Source organism: Melopsittacus undulatus, chromosome 10 (genome assembly GCF_012275295.1).
Source record: "Melopsittacus undulatus isolate bMelUnd1 chromosome 10, bMelUnd1.mat.Z, whole genome shotgun sequence".
In the NCBI taxonomy this organism is placed as follows: domain Eukaryota; kingdom Metazoa; phylum Chordata; class Aves; order Psittaciformes; family Psittaculidae; genus Melopsittacus; species Melopsittacus undulatus.
The window spans coordinates 18410615-18430985 of NC_047536.1; the positions used below are offsets into that span (position 1 = coordinate 18410615).

At 46.3% G+C, this 20371-nt stretch overlaps 1 protein-coding gene across 5 annotated transcripts in view; it reads left to right on the forward strand.

Moving 5' to 3' along the window:
- Positions 1-413: 413 nt before the first annotated feature.
- The window catches only part of GRIA1 (glutamate ionotropic receptor AMPA type subunit 1), a 120948-nt gene continuing 100990 nt past the window's right edge, over positions 414-20371 (forward strand). For 4 of the 5 annotated variants that reach the window (XM_005147181.4, XM_005147180.4, XM_034066769.1 and 1 more), the window contains exons 1-2: positions 414-656; positions 2767-2904. In XM_005147181.4, coding sequence (XP_005147238.2) covers positions 575-656; positions 2767-2904 — 220 coding nt within the window. In that variant the 5' untranslated portion in view covers positions 414-574. The remainder of the gene's footprint in view (positions 657-2766; positions 2905-20371) is intronic. The other variant, XM_005147182.3, reaches the window with a different exon arrangement.

Sequence of the window (20371 nt, forward strand, 5' to 3'; positions counted from 1 at the left end):
ATGATTCTATGACCTTCTTTGTTATCCTAATGAGCCAGGCTGTAGAGTCTGATCTGTTCAACTGCTGGACCCAGGATGTATCCGAGGCAGAGGAGTTTAAGCCCTTTCTCTAGAAGAGTTTGCCACCTACTGATACGCAGGTTCCTTCTAGCTCGTGCCAAGAGAAGTTGAGGGGGAAAGCCTGGAATTGAGGGGTAGGTGGGAATTGCCCTTAGAGCCCAGGGGGAATAGCCGGGGTGAGGAGGGAGGGAGGGGGGATGCGGTACCCAGCTGTAGCTCCCACTGGGAGTAGGGGAATGAGCTGGGTGGAAGCGCCTGGCGTGTGCGTGCGCGTGTGTTGTGTGTGGCGGGGGAGGGCTGTGCATGAGGAGCGGGCTCTCCTTCTTCCTCCGGGGCTCAGTTGATCCTGCTGCCAGGCGGTGTCGAGCAGCAGCCTCAGCGCTGGATTCCGGGCGGGGGAGAAGCGCAGCCCTGAAGGCGCCGCGGAGGGGAGGCGGCTAAAGAGAGCGGAGCGGGGGGAAAATCAAATCTATGCTTGGAACTGGGCTTCTTTCTCGCCAATGCAAAAGGGAATATGCAGCACATTTTTGCCTTCTTCTGCACCAGTTTCCTAGGGGCGGTGTTAGGGGCCAATTTCCCCAACAATATCCAGATAGGTGAGTGCAGGGCGCGGGGGAGAGATGTTCCCCGGCCAGTGGAGAGAGGGCGGTTGGGGGGGGGAAGGGAAACTGACCCGTTCCTTTGCTTGTAAAGGCAAAATTGTGTCTCTGTGTGTATGTGTGTGTGAGAGCGCGAGGGGTGAACAACCAGGGCTGGATTTGTGCGTTGGTAACAGCTTTGCAAGAGCAGAGATGTATTAATTTGGCTTTGGGGGATGGGAAGATTAGGAATAAATGCCTGCATACACACCAACACCGACGGAGAAAAGTGTCTCTGAAATGGAGGAAGCCCGAGAAAATTAGCTGTTTCTTGCTCTGAGAAATGCCTGTGCTGCCATTGTGCGTTGCTGCATTTGCAAAATCAGCGGTTGCATTATACATTTTGGCGAGGATGCTCTCATCTGTAGGTAACTGGGACGAGAGGTAACAAACAGGCTCTCTCTGTTGTTGTTGCTAAAGAATAAGGGCAGAGCTATTGAAGGAAGATTTTTGCATTGAAGTCTCCTTATTTCATGCTACTTGCTTGCCCTGCGCACCAGCAGTGCCTGTTTGATTCCTTTCTCCTTTGCTGTAACTTCTCAGTGCTCTTCTCCCTCCCTCCTCAGGTTTATTATTACTCTCCCATTGATCTTTATTGATGATGGTTTGCAACCTAGCCCCGAATTCTCTTCCCTCGCACGCCGGTTTTCTTTCCCACCTCCCTTCTTTTTACAATTCCAATCAATTGCTAATCCACCAAGTTCAGGCAACTCCTGCCCGAGTCGAGCTGCACAATCGGTGCTTTTATTGCTGTTGATGCTGCATCCTTGCCTCCCTCCCTTCCTGCCTCCCCTTTACTCCAAATTTGTGCAACATCCCGGATTTTTTTCCCTTTCGACAAATGTGGTTTTTAATAGCTTAACTCGGCTACGTGCGTTTTACTCCTCTGACATCCATGATTAGGCTGGGAAGGGGGAGGAATGGGGGAGGCGAGAGTATATTCATGCACAAATAGCCGTTTCCACACAAGGAGATGCCCTCTGAACTAAAGGCGTGCAAAGTGCAGTTTGTAGCAGGTCCTTGCACATTTGTTTCTATCCCAGGCCCTGGAGGGTGGGCTTTAACGCTTTCTGCTGTTTATGTTAATTCTACCTTGTTGCTAAGTGCTTTGTTTCCCTACTTGTAAAATGCCAATAATAGTGCTCCATTTAAATGCATATATATTACAAGACAGCCTGAATTTAACAGCATCTTTCTGGGGGCTCTGAAGGGATCTGCCGCAAACCAAGTTCTTGCTGGGGGAGCAGCAGAAAACTTTTCCTAGGGCCGGGTTATCGCAGCAACTTGTTCCAGGTCCACGGGGGGAACAAAGGGTCTGAGCCTGCCTCCTGCCTGGTCCCAGTTCGTATTCTATAATGCATCCTGTGATTCCGGGCTTGTCTGTAGTTCTGCTCAGATCGATCCCTTTGACAGTCAAGCTTTTGATTTCCTGTCCTCTTCGAGTTTGACCACTGTCTCCTGTTAAATGCAGGGTTTTTCCATGCAGCACACTTGCAGTAGCAGCAGTGGTATGGCCATGGGTCCCACGTTGCACTGTCAGCCTGTCCCCATCCACCAAGCGCTGTGCCTGTCAGGCCAGGCTCTGCCAGTCTGCCCCATACCCCCGAGTCCCATAGTGTGGGGAAACCTTTGCATCCTTCTGGAGCAAATCCCTCCTTTTAGTCAGTAGGGTTTAAACTGAGCCTAGTTAGAAGTGAGGGGAGGAGGAAGAAAGACTCGTTCCTCCTTTAGAAAGGTAACATTGACAGCGTTTCCATTTCTATTCCTTTAAAGTAATGGGGGTGAAGAGGTTGAGCCAGACCCTGCAGTTCATCCCAACCATGCAGGCTGCCAGGCCCAGGGATCCTAAATGTGATCAGACATTGCATAATGTTGCTGGAAAGGTTTTCTGCTCCCAACGTGTCCACAGAAAGAACAAGCCTTTGGGTCTCGTGTGCTGGAGGATTTCAAGTATAGAGGCAATCCCTGTATGGGAGAGCTGTTGCCGCTGCTCACAGGGATGTTTTGGTGTGAAGAGGTTGCTGATATGGGTGTGTTTAAGACATTTCTTCTTGTTCTGTCTTTCCAGGGGGGTTATTTCCTAATCAGCAGTCCCAGGAACATGCTGCTTTTAGGTTTGCGTTGTCTCAGCTCACAGAACCTCCTAAACTCCTTCCCCAGATTGACATTGTGAACATCAGTGACAGCTTTGAAATGACGTACACCTGTAAGTACTGGCATTTGCTGTGCTTCCTCTTAGTTTGGCTTCTTTACTCCTGACTTTATTTTTGTGTCTGAAATACAGAACATCTTGCTCAAGGCGTGCAACTAGCCTTTAGGGACCATGCAATAAAACTCCAAACACAAGGGCAAAGGATTCCTGAATCACTTCGTTGTGTGCTAAGACACAGGGGTGAGGTAGCGCTGCCATTATTCAGCAGCTCTTGCATTTTCTCTTTCCTTGCTTCCAAAGTGGTATAAGCCCCCCAGCAGTTAATTTACTCTTGTTTTTCTAACCTCTGCCCAGCTCATTATGTTGAGGTTTCATTTCCATGTTTCCTATAGCTGTCATGTACAACAAAGACAGGCCTTTCCACCCACAGAGTGTGCAGAAGTCTCTGTTTTGTGTGAACCTCTTCCTCAGCCCCAGTTTAAGCCATCTGTCCTTGTAACTTAAGAAAGACCTAGCAGAAAACAGCAGCTTGGTGCAAGTGGAGTCCAGATCCACAGTGAGGGGCATGCCTAATAATGAGAGAGAGGTAAGAAAGTCTCAGTTTTACAAATCAGCAAAATCATTTGCTCTGAAAACAAGTGTTAGAGACTGAATTACATCACAGAGTAGATTCTAGGGTGTATCTGCACCTTGCTAAAGTACAGCACATTAGCTGTGCTGTTCATGTTACACAATATAGACAGGAAAACTAAAAACTGACAAGGTTAACAGCAATAAATAAGACCAGGAGGGAACCAGAGGAAAACAGAAAGTGTAACACAGCCCTGTGGTTGCGCTGGGGGCTGGTGCAGTGTTTGCTTCCCTTGGAGTGAACGGTTTGGTGCTATGAACAAGGGGCTGGCACTGCCAGGATGCGATACACCGAGAATTTCTTGGTTTGACCCGGTGTCAGACACTGGTTTCACTCTCTGAGCCTGGGTGTGTGTATGAGGGCAACCAGGAGAGACTAGAGGAGCCCTTCTCATTGTAAAGCCTGTTGTATTTGTTGTTGGCTCACGTCTGTTGTATCCTTTTGATTCATCAAAACATCCTCTCTGCAGTTTAGTCATGTGGAGTGTGGGGTAGAGGTGGACACAAACTGTTCTCTCCACTAAGAAATACGCAGAAGGGAAAAATGCTTTCCTGCAAACAGAAGCAGGGATGTACAGGGGGAGAATTAATAAGGCTCTTCAAAGGAAAAAAAAAGAAGTTGTGATTCCTTTTCAGTTGTAGGGTTTGCAGATACAAGATTGCAGGAATTTCCTGGCCAGTATGACATAGAAGAGAGAAATAAGTTCGGGCACTCTTTCATTGGAGTGGCTAACGACACATCTAAAGATTTTCTATTTTCCTTAATATCCCTCTCATTTGCCAGCTACAAGGTTTCCATCAAGGTAGAGCAACTATTTCAGCTCAATCCAATGGCACTTCCTTGGCAGGAAAATAGACAAATAGAACTAAAAAGGCAGACCTTGTATCTATCAAGGGAAAGCATCACCCTCGTGGGGTAGAGTTGCTGAGTTGCTGACTGTGGCTGAGGATGAACTATTTCAGGGCTGATAGCAGGAAGAAAGCAGAAACTGCAAGAATATCACTAGAATAAATTCTCCATCTGTGCATAGTTTTCTCTCCCTCTCCGCGCCTGCCACTAATGCCTTTGTTTACAGCACTAACATTGATAGCAAGACCATGATACTAGTTATGCTTCAGAAATCTGTCATTAGTACCATGGGGGTGGCAGTGGTCCCACAAAAGCTGAATGGAAGCAAGACAGCCTCCCAAAGGATGTTATATTTGAGCTCTATGTAGGGCACATTGTCCTAGATCAGACCAGCAGAGCACTCTGCACAGCCCAACTTCGCTTGTCCTCATTTTTCTTTTCTTATAATTAAAAAGTTCCTAAGTCCTACCAGACTATGGAAGGCAGCATTTGTTTTGTAAGCACTAAAGGAGGTGTTGTTCCATGTACCTTAGAGGGGATAAAAACCCAACACAAAAACCCCAGGCCATTAGGAGACCTGGTTTTAGTACTACAGGCTGGAATGAAACTTTTGTCAGGAATTATCTCCTTCCTCATCTTCCAGCAAATTCCAGTTGCCAAGACTAGATATCAGCAGAAAGATCTGTTTATTTTCAGAGAATAAGAACCCTGCCCATGCAGTGGTCCTTGTCTTCTGAGAAAAGACTGGCCATGCTACCAGTTAAAAGTGCCAGGTTTTGTTCCCATGGAGATGGAGAACACAGCATTTCCTTGTCACTGGCATTACCTGTTTCTCTGATGGTTAGGGTCTCTAAAAGAACATGTGAGGAAGACTAATGCATCCCAGCCCCATAGCTAGCATCCATCCTCGTGTGCTAAATGTCATCCTCATGGCAGTGCCTGAAACAGCATCATTAGAAATCCAGGAAGTATATTAAAAATCAGTGGTGATGGCAGAAGCAAAAAACCCTGTTGGGCAGCTTGCGAGGCGATGATGAAGCGGCAGGATGAACTGCAGCAAAATGACAGTACCTTGCCTAAGGAGATCGTATGCAAAACATTTCTCAGCATCAACTGTGACACTGTCTACCTCTGCCTGACACATATCTGCTTGCCAGTTAGGATGAGCAAGCTCTGGTATGACAGTGGGTGAATTTGCAGTATGAGGTGCCCCTATTTGTGCACTAGTGACAGTGATAGGGAGCCGTTAATGATGTGCTAGTGATGATGGTCAATTGGTAACAGTAATACCCATGAAAGTGATAAATCTATAAAATATCAGGAGGCTGCTGTTGTTTCTGGGCTGTTGCTCTGACAGCCCAGCAGTTCTGTTGCTTCCAGTTGCGTACCTTCTACTGTTATATAGTGATCGTGAATACCTCCATGTGGGGCAGCATCGACCTACGGGTCCTGTGGCTCCTGTGCATAACATGTCAGTAATTGGTGATTTTAAGGAGACCATAATCATAAAGAAAGAAAAACTAGGTAGTAGCTACAGTGTGTGGTTACCTCATATTTCATGTGTGTGGTCGATGCTAATGTTGTTGTATTGCTGAAACATGAGCACATTTCCACACCTGAAATATCTTCCTGAATTCATTCCATCACACAGAATAGATGGTAATGAACAGGCTCTGTGTTCACAGCTGGGTGCATGAGGTGGTTGACCCAGATGAAAATACTCACACCCACTGCTTTGAGGGTTCCTAACTAAAGGCTGGGAGACCTAATATTTTTGTGCCATTCTTTGAAGGCCAAGGCAATTGTTCAGGGGGAAGGTGAATTCAGAGTCCTTCAGCCTAAGTGTATAGCAGTGCCAGGTGACTGCAAAGGGTAAAGTGACTGTGGTGTAGCTGAAAGGTTTGCTTAGTGACGTAGCAGAGCAAAATCCTCCTGATCAGCTTTAAAGACATGTTCACAGGTTTTGCCTTCAGCCATGACTGGAAAAGAGCTTTACAGTCTCTAAATAGTCACTATCAAACTCTGGTTTTTGCTGTGATTGACTGCGTGCAGAGCAGGGCAGACCTGACATGCCAGAGTTGATGCTGCAGGTCAGAGCTGAGGCATGCCTCTGTGCCTGATGCAAGGTCACAGGAGGTCTGAAGCTTAGGGGAGAGAGCTGCAAATTCCTATCTCTGGGAAGTTCACACTGGGCACAAGCACCATGTCCTATTGGCAGCAAAGGGATGAGACGCTGCTTACTTGAGAAAGCCATTGCTGAGAATAGTTTCTCTCTTATTCTTTATCTCAGCCTCCATTCATGCACATGTAACGTACGTTCCCTTCCTGTGCATAGCCCAGCTCCTTGGGGAATACGAGCTGTTTCAGCCACAGCTCCATAGCTTTATTTAATTTGTGGTGCAGAGACTCCTGCTTTTGGCGTCTGCTGGAGTCCCCAGGTGAGCCCCATCGGCGTCAGGCAGATGGTGGTGGTTGTTCTCGTTGCCCAGGGAAGACGATGGCTCAGCATCAGCCTTCTCTGTCAGTGACCTGGGGGACATGCCTTGTTGAGCAAGAGGTGAATCACCAGCTTGGTAAATCTGTCCCTGCAAAACTCAGGCCACTTTGCAGGGATGACCAGTAACCAAAAATAACCCTCTGTTCAGAGCTGCGTCCTGCGGCTTTGCTGATGCAGCCATCAGCTTTTGTGCGCCTAGGTGCTGGACTACTGAGAAGGGACCTTCAGGAGCTGCATACCCGAAGCACAGAGGTCTGCGCAGGACAGCAGCAGGACTTTGCAGCTGCAACAAAACTTGAGGCTGAAAACCAATGAATTATTTATCCTTCTCCTCCCATGTATGCACAGCTACAGTTACTGTGGGGTCCTGAGAATGAGTACAGGCTGTGGGTGATGCTAGAATATCAACAGTTGAATCTGTTCTGCATATTAGAAAATGAACACGTAGTTTGGAATTTGTTCATATTTTATGAAGTCCTCACAGCACCAATTAGAGAGGGATTTGTAGCAATCACTCATTCTGTGCTTGTGTTCTTATCAACAGCAGCAAGCTTAGATCAAGATCAGCTATGAAATTAAGTATTTCTTTTTCTTCTTTTTCTTGGATACTTCTGTATCTAGATAGAGTATTTATGGAGATTGCTTTTTATCCCATAAATTACCTCTCAGAGACAGGAAGGAATAGGCAAACATCTGAACGTTCTCAAATGAGGATCTAAATTTGGCTTAATTAAACCATTATTGCATGTTGAATTTAAAGGAAGCTTCTTTGTTGACAAACATGCAATGGTCGCCATTTCTTAGAAAGGTGTTGCAGCAATTATTCCAGCAGCAATCAATTAAAATGCAATTTTTATAATTAAACTTCCCCAGTCTAAATAAGCCCTGTAATGGTGTGTAATTGTTGTGGTATTGGTAGACTTGTTTTTATTTTAGCAGTGTCAAAAATCTTGTGCAAGTGCTTTGGGCTTTTTTTATCCCTGCAGAGCTCAGGATGCTAGCTATGACTATTTAATTAAGTTAAACCAGCAGAAACATGGATTTAATGATCAGATGCAGCCTGGTTAATATAACATAGGTATTACAAGGAAATACATCTCCTTAGATTTTTGTACTAGGAAAAGATGTGTTGCAGGCAGATGAATCACAGAGCATCAATTCATGTTAGATCGAATTGAGGTTAAGGATGCTCAGTTTCTGGCAGGGGTGGGCTGTAGCTTTCTAGTCAGTGCATGTTTGTTTAGTGAGATCCCACAGAGTCAGGTCCAGCCCTAAGGAAGGTGCTGAAGGGTAAAATCCTGCCAAGCAGGTGGGAGCAGATCCTGGGAGTGACACCAACCTCCTGAGTCCAAGGTCTCTGCAGGGACTTGGAGTCCTTGGCACTCACAGCCGCCACTGGAGAAGGTGGGAGCTTGTCCCATATGGTTTCCCCAAGAAGAAAAAGCATTTAAAACATGAGTGCTGAGCCATTTCCTCAGCTACAGCTGCCAGGACAGGGCAGGTTGTCTGTTTGCCTTCATTCTTCTGGGCACAGAGAGCCCTGAATGAACGTGGGCCAATATCATCAGCAGGGACACTGATGGGGCTTCACCATCATTTGACATGGGCAGCCGTGCCGAGAGTCTGGCAGTGTATATCAGGAATGGGTTTCCCTGGTCTTCTGTGTCCGTTTCTCTCCAAAAGGCATGCGGACACCTGTTCTTTGCATGGCTATTTTAATGCATTTTTTATCTTGGGCTGTGGGAGAGGTGCCTGCAGAGAAAAACGGGTATGACGCAACCAGGAAAAATCAGAGGAGGAATTAGGAACTTCACATCTGCAAATCTATCTGCTCATCTGGAAAGGATCCCGAGTACTCATTGGTGACAAGCAAAAAAAGAGAGTGAAGAAGTAGCATTTGGGCTCTGCAGCAGGCAGAGAAGGGATTTGAGAAACAGGAAGCAGCAGAGGCCAGACCTGTCCATTGTGTGATAGTCACAGTTTTCACTCACACCTTCTCCTTCCTTCTCCAAAAATAAAGCTTTTTCATGTGATACGGGTACTACTAAGCCAGAAATACATGGCCTTTATTTTTTGGCAGATTAGCAAGGTGAGAGTGGAAATCTTCATATGGCTGCAAGGAAGGCAGTGTGGGGAAGCTCACTGTTCCTTACCAAAACTGTAGTGGGAATTTTAGATATATATGTTTGCTTTTCCCTTAATAGGGTTAGGGCCCCAAAGGCAATAGCTCTCTGAAAGCAGAAATGGAAACAGTCCTGGTTAGCTTCGGTAACACGTGGAGCTCAGAGCAAACACAAAATCAACATGCTACTTAAAGACGTAATAAGTCAGGGAGACTTTAATATTCTGAAGATCCTAATTCTCCGGGGTGCAGTATTAACACAAGTCTGAAGACAAAGATGCATTTATTTCAATGGCATTCCTTTAAAGAGAGGTGGGTTCTTACTTCTCTGCATTTAGTTGTGCAGAATCAAAACAGGGTTAGGTTTTCCCCAGTGAAAAGTGCTCTCTGGTAGAACATGGGGTGCCCTCTGGGGATACCTGAGGAAGGCAGGTATTGGGCAAGGTATAGAAGGGCTGAACTGAGCCATTAGAAATCTGCTATCATCCCAGCAAAGAAAACCCAGTTCAAAATAATCCAGAATGATTAGAATAATAACAGTGTGCTCTCCAGCAGAAACTGTTCCTTGCTCACCTGCTGAACTGATCGCTTATTAGCTTACACAGTAATGAGTCTCTAGTTGATTTTCTCACGCTGCCCTTTAACAGCCAGACCTGGTTGCTCCCTCTGGGGCATTCTTAAAAACACTGAGCACCACACCAGCACAAAAGGACAAAAAACCCACTCCAGCAATGTTGGGTTGTGTTATTAACATATATTAATTATTTTCACTATTGTCTGTAAACCACACCCTTGTCAATCTTCACCCAGGGTTGCAGTTCAGGAGAAGTGCTTATGCACCACAGAAGTGATTGATCCCTTGAGGAAGCAGTAGTAATCGGAGAAGAGAGTAAACTCTACAAATTGCCATATCTTGGCTTCTTCAAGAAGGTCTTTTCATTCTTGGATTGTATTTGTTTTTGACAGTGGAGGAGTGCAGGAGAAAACAACTGATGTCTAAGATTGAGATGTAGCATACAATTGATGGCAGGATTCTCATGTGAATAGAGCTTATGTGTCTGCATCTTTATGCTATAGGAGTCTGGGCTTTGATTTAATAAGCGAGTTCCTTTAACTGTGTTAATAGAGATGAAGTGGGAGGGAAACGAAAGGTTGTGGGCTGGAGGGTCACAGGGGAGATACAGAAGCAGCTGTAGGTAATCTGTTAGCAGTACGGAAGGATCTCACATGGAAGGGGAGTGCTATTTCTCACCTCCCCACCCTCCCAAATGCTGTGCTTTGATCTTTGCTAGAGGTAAGCTTCAATGAGCAAAAGACATCAGTAACTACACTGATTCAGCTGTGTTTTTTCCCCTGCTGGCCTGCCAATATCCTGAGTGCCCCAAGCCTTGTTAGTTTACCTTCCACATGGCACCTCCACCCCATACAGTGTGATGCATGAGAAGGAGGATGGTGGTGTTATTCTGATAGGTGAACAGCATAAAAAATTACCAGCAGACATTGGAGCTTGTGGATAGTCCAGGCAAGCCCAGCAGAGAGCACACAGGGACAGAGGATGAAGAAATGCTGGGTCAGGAGCAATAATTGGAGACCCAGCATGGGAAGGAGGACAGGCACCGGTGATAGAGGGGTTGTGAACATGATGTAGCTGCAATTTTCCCTTGTCTCTCTTTTGAGCCCTTAGCTAAGCCAGAGGAGATTTTGCTTTCTAAGGGCTCTGCCACCTCCTGCCCAAGTATAAGCTGGAGCCTGCTGGTGTCATCCATCTGGCCACACTGCAGCTCAGCTTGCTCCTGGCCCCCCTCTTCCTTGGTGCAACTGCCGCAGAGCCAAACATTGGTGCTTAGAGCAGAGAATCCTCTGCATGGGGTGATTATTGCAAACTGCCAGCATGTTTAACAGTCTGCAGCCCTCTTGCTGCTGCAACAATCCCAGCATGCTGCCGTCCTTTCCCCTCAGCCAGCCTGTGCAGCTCATGTCTTGCATCCTTATTGAATGATGTGCACGTACCTTTTATACATGGCTTATTGCATGATGCACATGAGTGCGTGGCTGTGTGTTGGTTCTGAGACGGGAAAAGGGAGACAACAAATGCTGGGATATAGACCACAGTGGGGTGAAGGTTAGCTGGAAAGGAGACTCTTGTTGAAGTACACATGGCAGAGGAGGATCACCTGGAGGTGATTGATGGGTGTGTGGCATGAATGCAGACCAACAGGGAAATGGGGGCAGATCAGGGCTGCGAGCACCGTGTCTACAGAAGGCTGAAGCAACCACTGAAGCCACAGCTGAGAAAGAGGCCTGGCCTGCAGGGAGTTCAGAAGAAATGTCTTTGTGCAGAAAGTGATTAATGTCTTTAATGAACTACAAAAGGAAGTAATAGAAGGGGCTGAGTAATAGAGGGGCTGTTGCAGGCAAGGCTGAGGAAAGGAGCAGCAATGCTGTTTCCAGTTCACTGTCCCAGATATACAGTCAGGCACAGCAGCTGTCCCTAGTCCTGGGTAAAGGCAGAGCTGAGTGCATTTCAGAGATTTAATCAGAATTAATTCAGCCTTACAGCCTGTCCTGGGTCTGGCATCTTCTCTGCTCTGCTCATTACGACTGTGCTAGCAAAACCCCCTCATGTGCAGCTTCAAGAGGTGGGGATGGTAACTGAGGAGCCACTGTGTTCGTTGTGGGGACAGCTACAGGGGAGGCTTTGGGGAGAGAAGAGCCTCACTGGAGGCTGGGACCTGAGTTAGCCTAAGCTGACTGGTGCTGAGAGTCATCACTTGTTTGGGAACCCATGAGAAATGTGTGGATAAAGTCAGGCAGACTTATAACATTGAGTCATCTATATCATAACATCTACCACCTTAGCAGCCTTGTGTGCCAGACTCAGCAGAGACCGTGGAGGGAGCAGGCACCTCTCCTGAACCCACAGAGCCCCTGAGGTCACCCATTCACAGGCACACACAGATTAAAACCAGCTTTTTCTGTTCCTAGACAAGCCTGTGTTTATGCGCTAGTCGTTAGGGGTGTGTTCACCATGCAGCCTCAGGAAGGAGGTGAGATAGCTCCTGCATTTCCACCCCTGCTTCCAGAGCAACCACACATCTTCAGGGGTGAACCCTTCCAGAAAAAGCCCATATCACATCTTGTTCTGGAGTCACTAGCACTAATTTGGGGTATAGACCTGCTCTATCAAAGAGGAGAATCACTCAAGCATCATCACTGTCTTAGTGAGGCTCAGCAGTCACACTGGAGTGTAAAACCAACACACAGCATCTCAGATGGCAGCTGCCAGTTAGAGACCATTCCCAAATCTCTCTTCATTGTTTGAGAAGCTTTAGACCATCAAATCCTGTTCTCAAGTGAAGTCCTTACATGTGCCCTCAGTACAAATTCTGGATGCACTATCCCCTAATTGAACTTTTCCTTCCTCTGTGAAGTGATGGGTAAAGCAACAGAATTGCATGCTTAGATCAATGTTGCTTTGCCAGGTATCTGTGGAGGGACAGAGGAAGAGAGAGGAAGAGCCAAGCCCAAGCTTGACCCAGGGTGCTCATGCCATATCACTGTTTACATGCTGTAGCAGCATCCTTAAGCATCAGGTCCTAAGTCCTTAAAGCACAAAGAAGGGAACTTTTCCCCTCTGAGTTTTCTGGCTAAGGATTAGATACCTTCATCTAAGCTACTCATCAAGGTTACCTCTGTAATCAGCAGTGAGCTCTCCAGTGAGCCATCCTTTTGAACCATTAGACACCCGTCTTAGTACAGGAGGTATTGCCCTCCAGAGGTGCCTGCTTATCTCCCTGTCAATATGGGAAGTCAAGGTGACAAAGTTGGCTTAAAGAGCTTACTGTGAGACCTTGAGCAGTAGGTGAGATGAATCCTACCCCAAAATGCCTGCAGCTGTACCATGTCCTTCTGCTAAATTCCTCAATACTCTGCTGAAGGCGATACCTCTGGTACCACAGAGCTTTGAGAAAGCAGGCATTGCATTGCAAAGAGGCAGTTCACAATTGTGCTGTTGTGATGTATTGCTAAAAAGTAAAGAAAATATATGCTTATGGCATAGAAATTACTCTTCTTGGGTTCACCATCTGTATTTTGGTACAGTGCTGCAGTGGTCCCTCAAGCAGGAGGGTATGCTGTTGTCCCAAGACATGTTCTCATCCTCTTGGCCTGTTTTCTCACTTTTCATGGGCTCACTGATGGCAGTAGTGCTTGCAGAGCTCTAGCAGTGATACCTGGGTTTGCTTTTGCTGTCTTTTCTTTAAGCAAATCTCTTTTACCCCTCTTTCTGTTCACACACTCCTGGCTGATACTGCTTTTTTCCTAAGAATAGGCTCCAGGGGACCATAGAGTTGGGATCATCAGGGGAGGAATGCCTTCGAACGCTAACTGTAGCATTTCCAAAATAGCACCTGGGGGTTTGACTGAGCACTCCCCACTAGCTGTAATGGGAAGAGCACAGTTAAGCCCTGCATGGTGCTGGAACAAATCTTGTGGGCTTTTTTTTGAGAAGAAAAAACCCAAACTGAAAAAAAAAAGAAAAAAAAAAGAAAAAAAGAAGTAAATTCTAAAGCAGCATCTTTTAACAGCTGAGCCAAATCAGACTCAAAACTCATGGATTGAAACACATCTGAAAATCCTGGGGATGCTCCAAATCCCACCCAGTTCTGGTCCTGAGGTCTGATTGCCATTTGACAGCAATCTCAGTGGAGTGTGATAGCGATGTATGTTCAGGTTTCCTGTTCCCAGCCTATCTCAGGAAGGGAAGTAAAAGTGTGAATCCAGGCGAGCAACTTGAGCAGAACTTTAAAATCACAAAGGGGAACAAGAAAATCATTCCCTTTGGCTGGCAGGGCTGTGCAGTGGAATCTGGAGCAGTGTCGTGGAGACGGCGGGAGGAGGGAATTGGGGTCAAGATGACTGGGACAGAGCAGCATCCTCTGGTACTGCTGCCTTTGGGGACAGTGTGTTTGTCTCAGCACTGTTTGTGTAGAGCCTGCAGCTAAAGGAATGAGGTGCGTTATTGTAGGACTACAGGCACTTATGTGTGGTTCATGTATATAGCTAGAGAAGTATAGCATGCTGGGGTGAGATTTGCAGTGTTTTACCTGATTATCCTTGCCTGCAGCCAAACGCAGCAAATTATTCACTTTCAACACCAGAAAATTTACATTAAATAAAGGGCTTCATCAAAAGGAAATTGCACTTGACAGTCTCCCTTTAGCCACTGGAGAGCAGCAAGCAAACAGGAGCAGGAGGCTGCCTTCCCATCCCTCGCTGTCTGCGCATTCTATGTTTTTGGCATTGCAAAAATGGGAAGCAGCTGTAAGCCCTTTGGATCACAAATGGATCTCGGAGTCTGCTACCTCAGTTAACAACTCATTTATTATCAGGGAGCAGACAGTTTCCTCTGAGCCAGTGCAATCTATCATTTCTTAAAGAAGCTGTGTGAGATAGAAAGAATTTGCTTTAGGAGCTGGCACCTGGAACCCTGTAATGAGTCCATCTTTGGGAAGAAATCTACTTCCTCACTCAGATTTCTGTTTCCCAGCTTCAGCTGGAGCAGACCATGAGTACCACTGCCCAGCACAGGCAGGGAGAGGGATGTGCAGCAGATGCGCTCTTTTCTCTGAGTTTGAGAGCATCCCTCCTCTGAGAAATTCTTTAAGAGACAAGAGGGTACATTGCTTCTTTGTGCCCAAAATATTGATGAAGGGAGGGTTAAGGGGTTATTCCAGCTCCTTGTTGAAACCCATATGTGCAACTCCAGGCGGGTTAAGTCTGTCCCACAATAAACTTCCCACAGTCAGCACCCGCTGCTGCCTGGCCTGGATTTCAAACTGTTTCAGCACAGCACAGCGCCGCTTCCTTTGCCATGTCAGCCCATTTGCTCTCCCAAAGTGTGGGGTTACACAGTAGGAAAGGGAACATGGGGTCATGCTGCAGCCCCAAACACATCCCTGCACATAGACACTTGCAGTCAAAGCAGATCTGCTAAAGGGTGCTTTGTTGTTTTGCTCAGTGCACCAGGTGAGGGTCCCCTGAGGTCTCCTGTGTGGATGTTGAATGGTCTGATGTGAGCACTCCAAATCCAGCTCTCCTTTGCTACGCAGAGCAGTGAGGTGATGAAACCCCTATTATCTATGCTCATTGCAGCACCTATGAGCTCACACGGGTTTTTTTGGCTGATGGTATCTCCTGGCTGCTTAAAACCCTCACTTCCCAACATGTTTCAAAGGGATTTGCTATCAGAGCCAGGAGGAGAGTTGATAAGATGTACTGGTGTGGGTGGGATGCCCTCAGGTGATGGGACACTGTGTCCCTCTGCAGATATTTTTCTCAATTTTCATGGTTAGTGGCTGATGTAATTTAACCTTTCTTCCATAATTTGCACTTATGAATTACTCCAAGCAAAGCCAGCATTTGTCTCAATTTTGGTTTGTTTTTTTAGATATCTTTTCAGTGTGAAGTTAAACCACAGCTACATGTACTTGGTTCTGCACTATTGATTTCCTGGATTGTGAATCAAGCCCTTCCTAAAGAAGGTTCACTTGATTCAAAGGCATTCAGGGGCATTTTGTAGTCTGATCCCATTGCTGCTGTCTTTACCTTTCCTGCAGATTTTGCCCAGCAACACTATGCTCCACCCTGATTTTTGTTTGTGCTTCCCCTTCCTCCAGCAGGATTTCCTTCTTGGCTGTTCTGCTCCTGTCTCTGCCTGTAACCATTGCAAGCCCCACGTTTAAGATGTCATGAGCATGTCATGGCTGTCGTGGTTTCTGCTGTTCACCAGTTGCATCTCCCTCCTGTCACATGCTTAGTAAGCTCCCACAGCAGCATTTCACCACTGTATTTGTTTACCAAATATCTGGGGTTCTGGTTGCTAGCTTAGGCTTGTAAGTACCCAAAATCAGATCTTTAAAGGCATTTCAGTGTTTACTGATTCCTCCACTACCATCACTACCTAAATGTGATGTAGTGTATTCTAAGTGATACTAAGCGTCCCTGTGGGTCTGTTTCCAGCATAGCACAAACAGGATTAATGTATTTTTGTTTGTATTTTATCCAAACCATTTTTTTAAATGACAGAACAAGACAAAAGCAGGATTATAGCTGAATGATTTTTTTTCCATGGAAGGTGTGTGTTTCTGCTCTTCTTTGTTGTGATGCTGCTGTCTGCTGCAGAACAGGCTTAAGGGGCAGATAAATCAGCATGGCTCCCACAGTCCACTTTCCTTCAGCTTACACATGGGTCACTCCATCTCTGGGTATTTGTCTGCTGCAGTTTGGGCGGATGAGGGGAAAGGACAGTGTTGGGTGCTCCCAGTCTGGCTCTGCTGTGGTAGAGGGTGCAGAGCTTGCATTGTGGCCCTCAGCTCCTCCTCTCTGGCTTGGTTTTGCACAGAGCCGTGGGATACCTGTGTGGGACTGGATCTGCTTCCCCAGATCCTCATCTGTCCCAGGGAGAGATCTTGCCTTGGGATCATGCATTGGTCTCACAACTTGTTTTCTGTTTTGTCAGAGGAGTCTCCTGCCAAGATCAGGTAACTGAGGAGCTCTAATGGCTTCTTTGTGGCATTTCTTTTCTCAAGAAGTGAGAGGAGAAAAAAGCGTTCAAGGGGATACACTAAGACATCACTGGTAAAAAAAAAATAGGTCTTGCAAGAGTACATTGAGGAGAAAAAACAAAAGTGACTTTTAGGCAAGTTGTAGAATCAGGAACAGTGATAAATCGGAGCTGAAAGCTTGTGGCAAGTGCATTAGAGGCCTCTAAAGTTCTTTCAATCAACGTTTGTTGCAGTTTGGCCCCATCCACAGACAGCAGCTAAAACATGCAGTGAAATGCCTCCTCTGGTCCTGTGTCCCATCACTCTAACGGTGGGGCTGTGCACTAGTGAAGGCACCAGCATGAGAAAGGACAGAGCCTGAGGTCGTGAAAGAGCAGCACCTGATGCATTGGGCCATGGAGGCTTTTCTGCACGGAATGAAAGACTAATCGCTTTTCAAATGTTTCCCAAGTTTAACGGAGACTTAGGTTTCAGGCTTGAAATGACCTACCTGTGCCTTTGAGACCTTGGCTGTGTCAGTAGCTTTCCTTTCTCTGGTGTGCAAGACTGTATGTGAAGGGTGGCTTCAGAGCAAAGTTACATCTTGATGGTTTTGGGGATGGTCTGCAACCTGGTGCCTAGTTTTTGTCCTTTTTTTTCAGTGAGACTGAACTGGGGTGAATGGGGAGGGCTGGCAGTGATGAAGCACCATCAAAGTCACCCTGGGAATATTTGGAGCCCCCTCTGATTCAGCAACATCCCTCTAGCTGGAAAGGGCTGGATGCTTGGAAGGGGGGTATGTGCTTTCCGTGACTGTTGATAAATAAGTAGAAAGACATGAGTGAGCACTTGCCCATAGGAAAGAACATGGTTTTATGAAGGGGAAGTCATGTTTGACCAACCTTATAGCTTTCTATGAGGAAGTGACTAAGTGGAGGGATGATGGTAGAGCGGTAGGTGTGTTTTTTCTTGATTTCAGTAAGGCATTTGATACTGTCTCCCACAGCATTCTCATAGATAAGCTAAGAAAGTGTGGGCTTGACAATCAGGTAGTGAGGTGGATCAAGAACTGGTTAAAAGGAAGAAGGCAGAGAGTTGTGGTCAATGGCACAGAATCTAGCTGGAGGTCTGTGACTAGTGGAGTCCCTCAGGGGTCAGTGCTGGGACCAGTGCTGTTTAATATTTTCATCAACGACCTGGATGAGGGAACTGAGTGTACCCTCAGCAAGTTCACTGATGACACTAAACTGGGAGGAGTGGCTGACACACCAGAAGGCTGTGTTGCCATTCAGCGAGACCTGGACAGTCTGGAGAGTTGGGCGGGGAGAAACTTGATGAAATTCAACAAGAGCAAGTGTAGAGTCTTGCATCTGGGGAAGAACAACCCCATGTACCAGTACAGGTTGGAGGTTGACCTGCTGGAAAGGAGTGAAAGGGAAAGGGACCTGGGGGTCCTGGTGGATAGGAGGATGACCATGAGCCAGCAATGTGCCCTGGTGGCCAAGAAGGCAAATGGCATCCTAGGGTGCATTAGAAAGGGTGTGGTTAGTAGGGCAAGAGAGGTTCTCCTCCCCCTCTACTCTGCCTTGGTGAGGCCGCATCTGGAATATTGCGTCCAGTTCTGGGCCCCTCAGTTCAAGAAGGACAGGGAATTGCTTGAAAGAGTCCAGCGCAGAGCCACAAAGATGATTAAAGGAGTGGAACACCTCCCTTATGAGGAGAGGCTGAGGGAGCTGGGTCTCTTTAGCTTGGAGGAGACTGAGGGGGGACCTCATCAGTGTTTACAAATATGTAAAGGATGGGTGTCAGGATGATGGAGCTAGGCTTTTTTCAGTGATATCCAGTGATAGGACAAGGAGCAATGGGTGTAAACTGGAGCATAGGAGGTTCCATGTTAACATCAGGAAGAACTTCTTTACTGTAAGAGTGACAGAGCACTGGAACAGGTTGCCCAGGGAGGTTGTGGAGTCTCCTACATTGGAGATACTCAAGGCCCGCCTGGACAGGTTCCTGTGTGATGTACTCTAGGTTACCCTGCTCTTGCAGGGGGGTTGGACTAGATGATCTTTTGAGGTCCCTTCCAACCCTTGGGATTCTGTGATTCTGTGAAAAAGAAGGTGAAAAGCTGTGGATCCTCTGCTTGTCTGAGCCAAGCCACTAAGATTGCATAATAAGCTAATGGGCAAGTGGCTTGCTCTCTCCATGTGCCTTCCAAGCAGCATCTCCTCATAAGGCAAGCAATTTGGGGGTATTTCCCTCCCACTATTTAAGTATACACCAGTGTTTAACTGGTTGTGACTGGAAACCCACCAGGTCTTTAATGAGTCCAAGCAAACTATGAGTCATCCTTAACCTAGACAGAGCCTACATTAAAGAAAGCAAAAATCAGTTCCTTTGGGCTTGCTTTTTCCCAAGTCAGGACCTTTCATAACCAAAAGACTAGATGCAGTCCAACACAAGATCCCAGCAGACTCAAGGTAGATATATTGGTTATATTGCAAATAAGGAGAAAATGTATGTTTTCTTTCTTTTTTCCCTGCTGTGATTTAGTAGCAGTGCTTGTGGTGAGGCCTGGAGTTTTCCAATCTGAGCTTGGCAGAGAAAAGCAGAAAATCTTTAAGTACTGCAGGAATTATAACTACTGTCTGGCATTTCTGGGGTTTTATCAGTGTATGAAGTGGATTCTGGGAGGGCTGTAAATGAATTCTTTCTCCCAGGTTGTACCCAGGTCAGACCCTGCCACATGCAGGGGTATTTCTTACAGTGACTTCCTTCTGAGTTGCAGTCAACAAAAATAACTGTGGGAACAGTGGAATGCACTCAAAAGTCAATATGCCTGATACTGTGTCCTCATCATTCCTGTATGGGAAAGCAGCCACTTGCTGCCTATAAAGTCTTCTGTTTTTTGAGGGTATTAGAGGTTGCTGGGGGTGGCATTGGCTTTATTTAAATGGATCCTCTATATTCTCTCATGATAGGATGCCCCAAATCCAGTGACACTAATTAGCTACTTAAACTTCATTTTTTTCTTTCCTTCCCTTCAGCTATGGCCAAATCTCTCCGGATTTAACAGCACAGCAAAGATTTAACATAAAGTTTAAACGGGAAAAGCATATGAGAGGAGAAATTGTAGGATAAGATTCTGTGCTTGTTAACTGATGGCATTTATAAATTATAGCTGAAGATGTCATATCAGTGGGAACGGAAAACAGCTTAGTGGATTATAAAAATACTCTCTATAAACCATTTTAACGCCTCATTCTTTTTTTCTTTATATCTCTTATGGTAGGTGTCATAAAACTGATTTTTAGCAGAAATGATAGAAATCTTCCCTCGGTAAAATGGATAAATAGTGATTAAAGGCTGTCAGGCAGAGCAGACACTTGATGAGGCTAAGGTGCTGTTGGCGAGAGACAGCAGACTCCCATTTTTGGGGAGGTGAGTTTATTTGTGGGTGAAGTGGATCCAAACCGATAGGGCAAATCCCACCGCAGCAAAAATGTCTTCCCATCCCAGTGCGGCTTCTCTCAGCCAGGAAGAAAGAAGGCTGAGGAGCAAACAGTGGGAGCAGAGCTGTGGGGCAAGGGCTATATCAGGGACTGTTTTGGGGTAGAATGTGAAGGGAAATCACAAAGGGACAGCAGACCAAGAGGGAAGAGCTGGAGTTGCTGGAAATTGAAGCTGTGTATGGGAGATATAAGGGTGCAAAAAGATGTATGTGTGGTGTCTTGAAAGGAACTGTGATGTGGTGATATGGACAGAAAGATGCATTCTGGTGTCCACCAGGCTGCAGTGATTTTGGTTCCACCAGTTTCTGAAGCACTGGAATTAAAATTGTACTTACAAGAAAGAGATAAAAGAGAGCTGCAGCTTTCTGT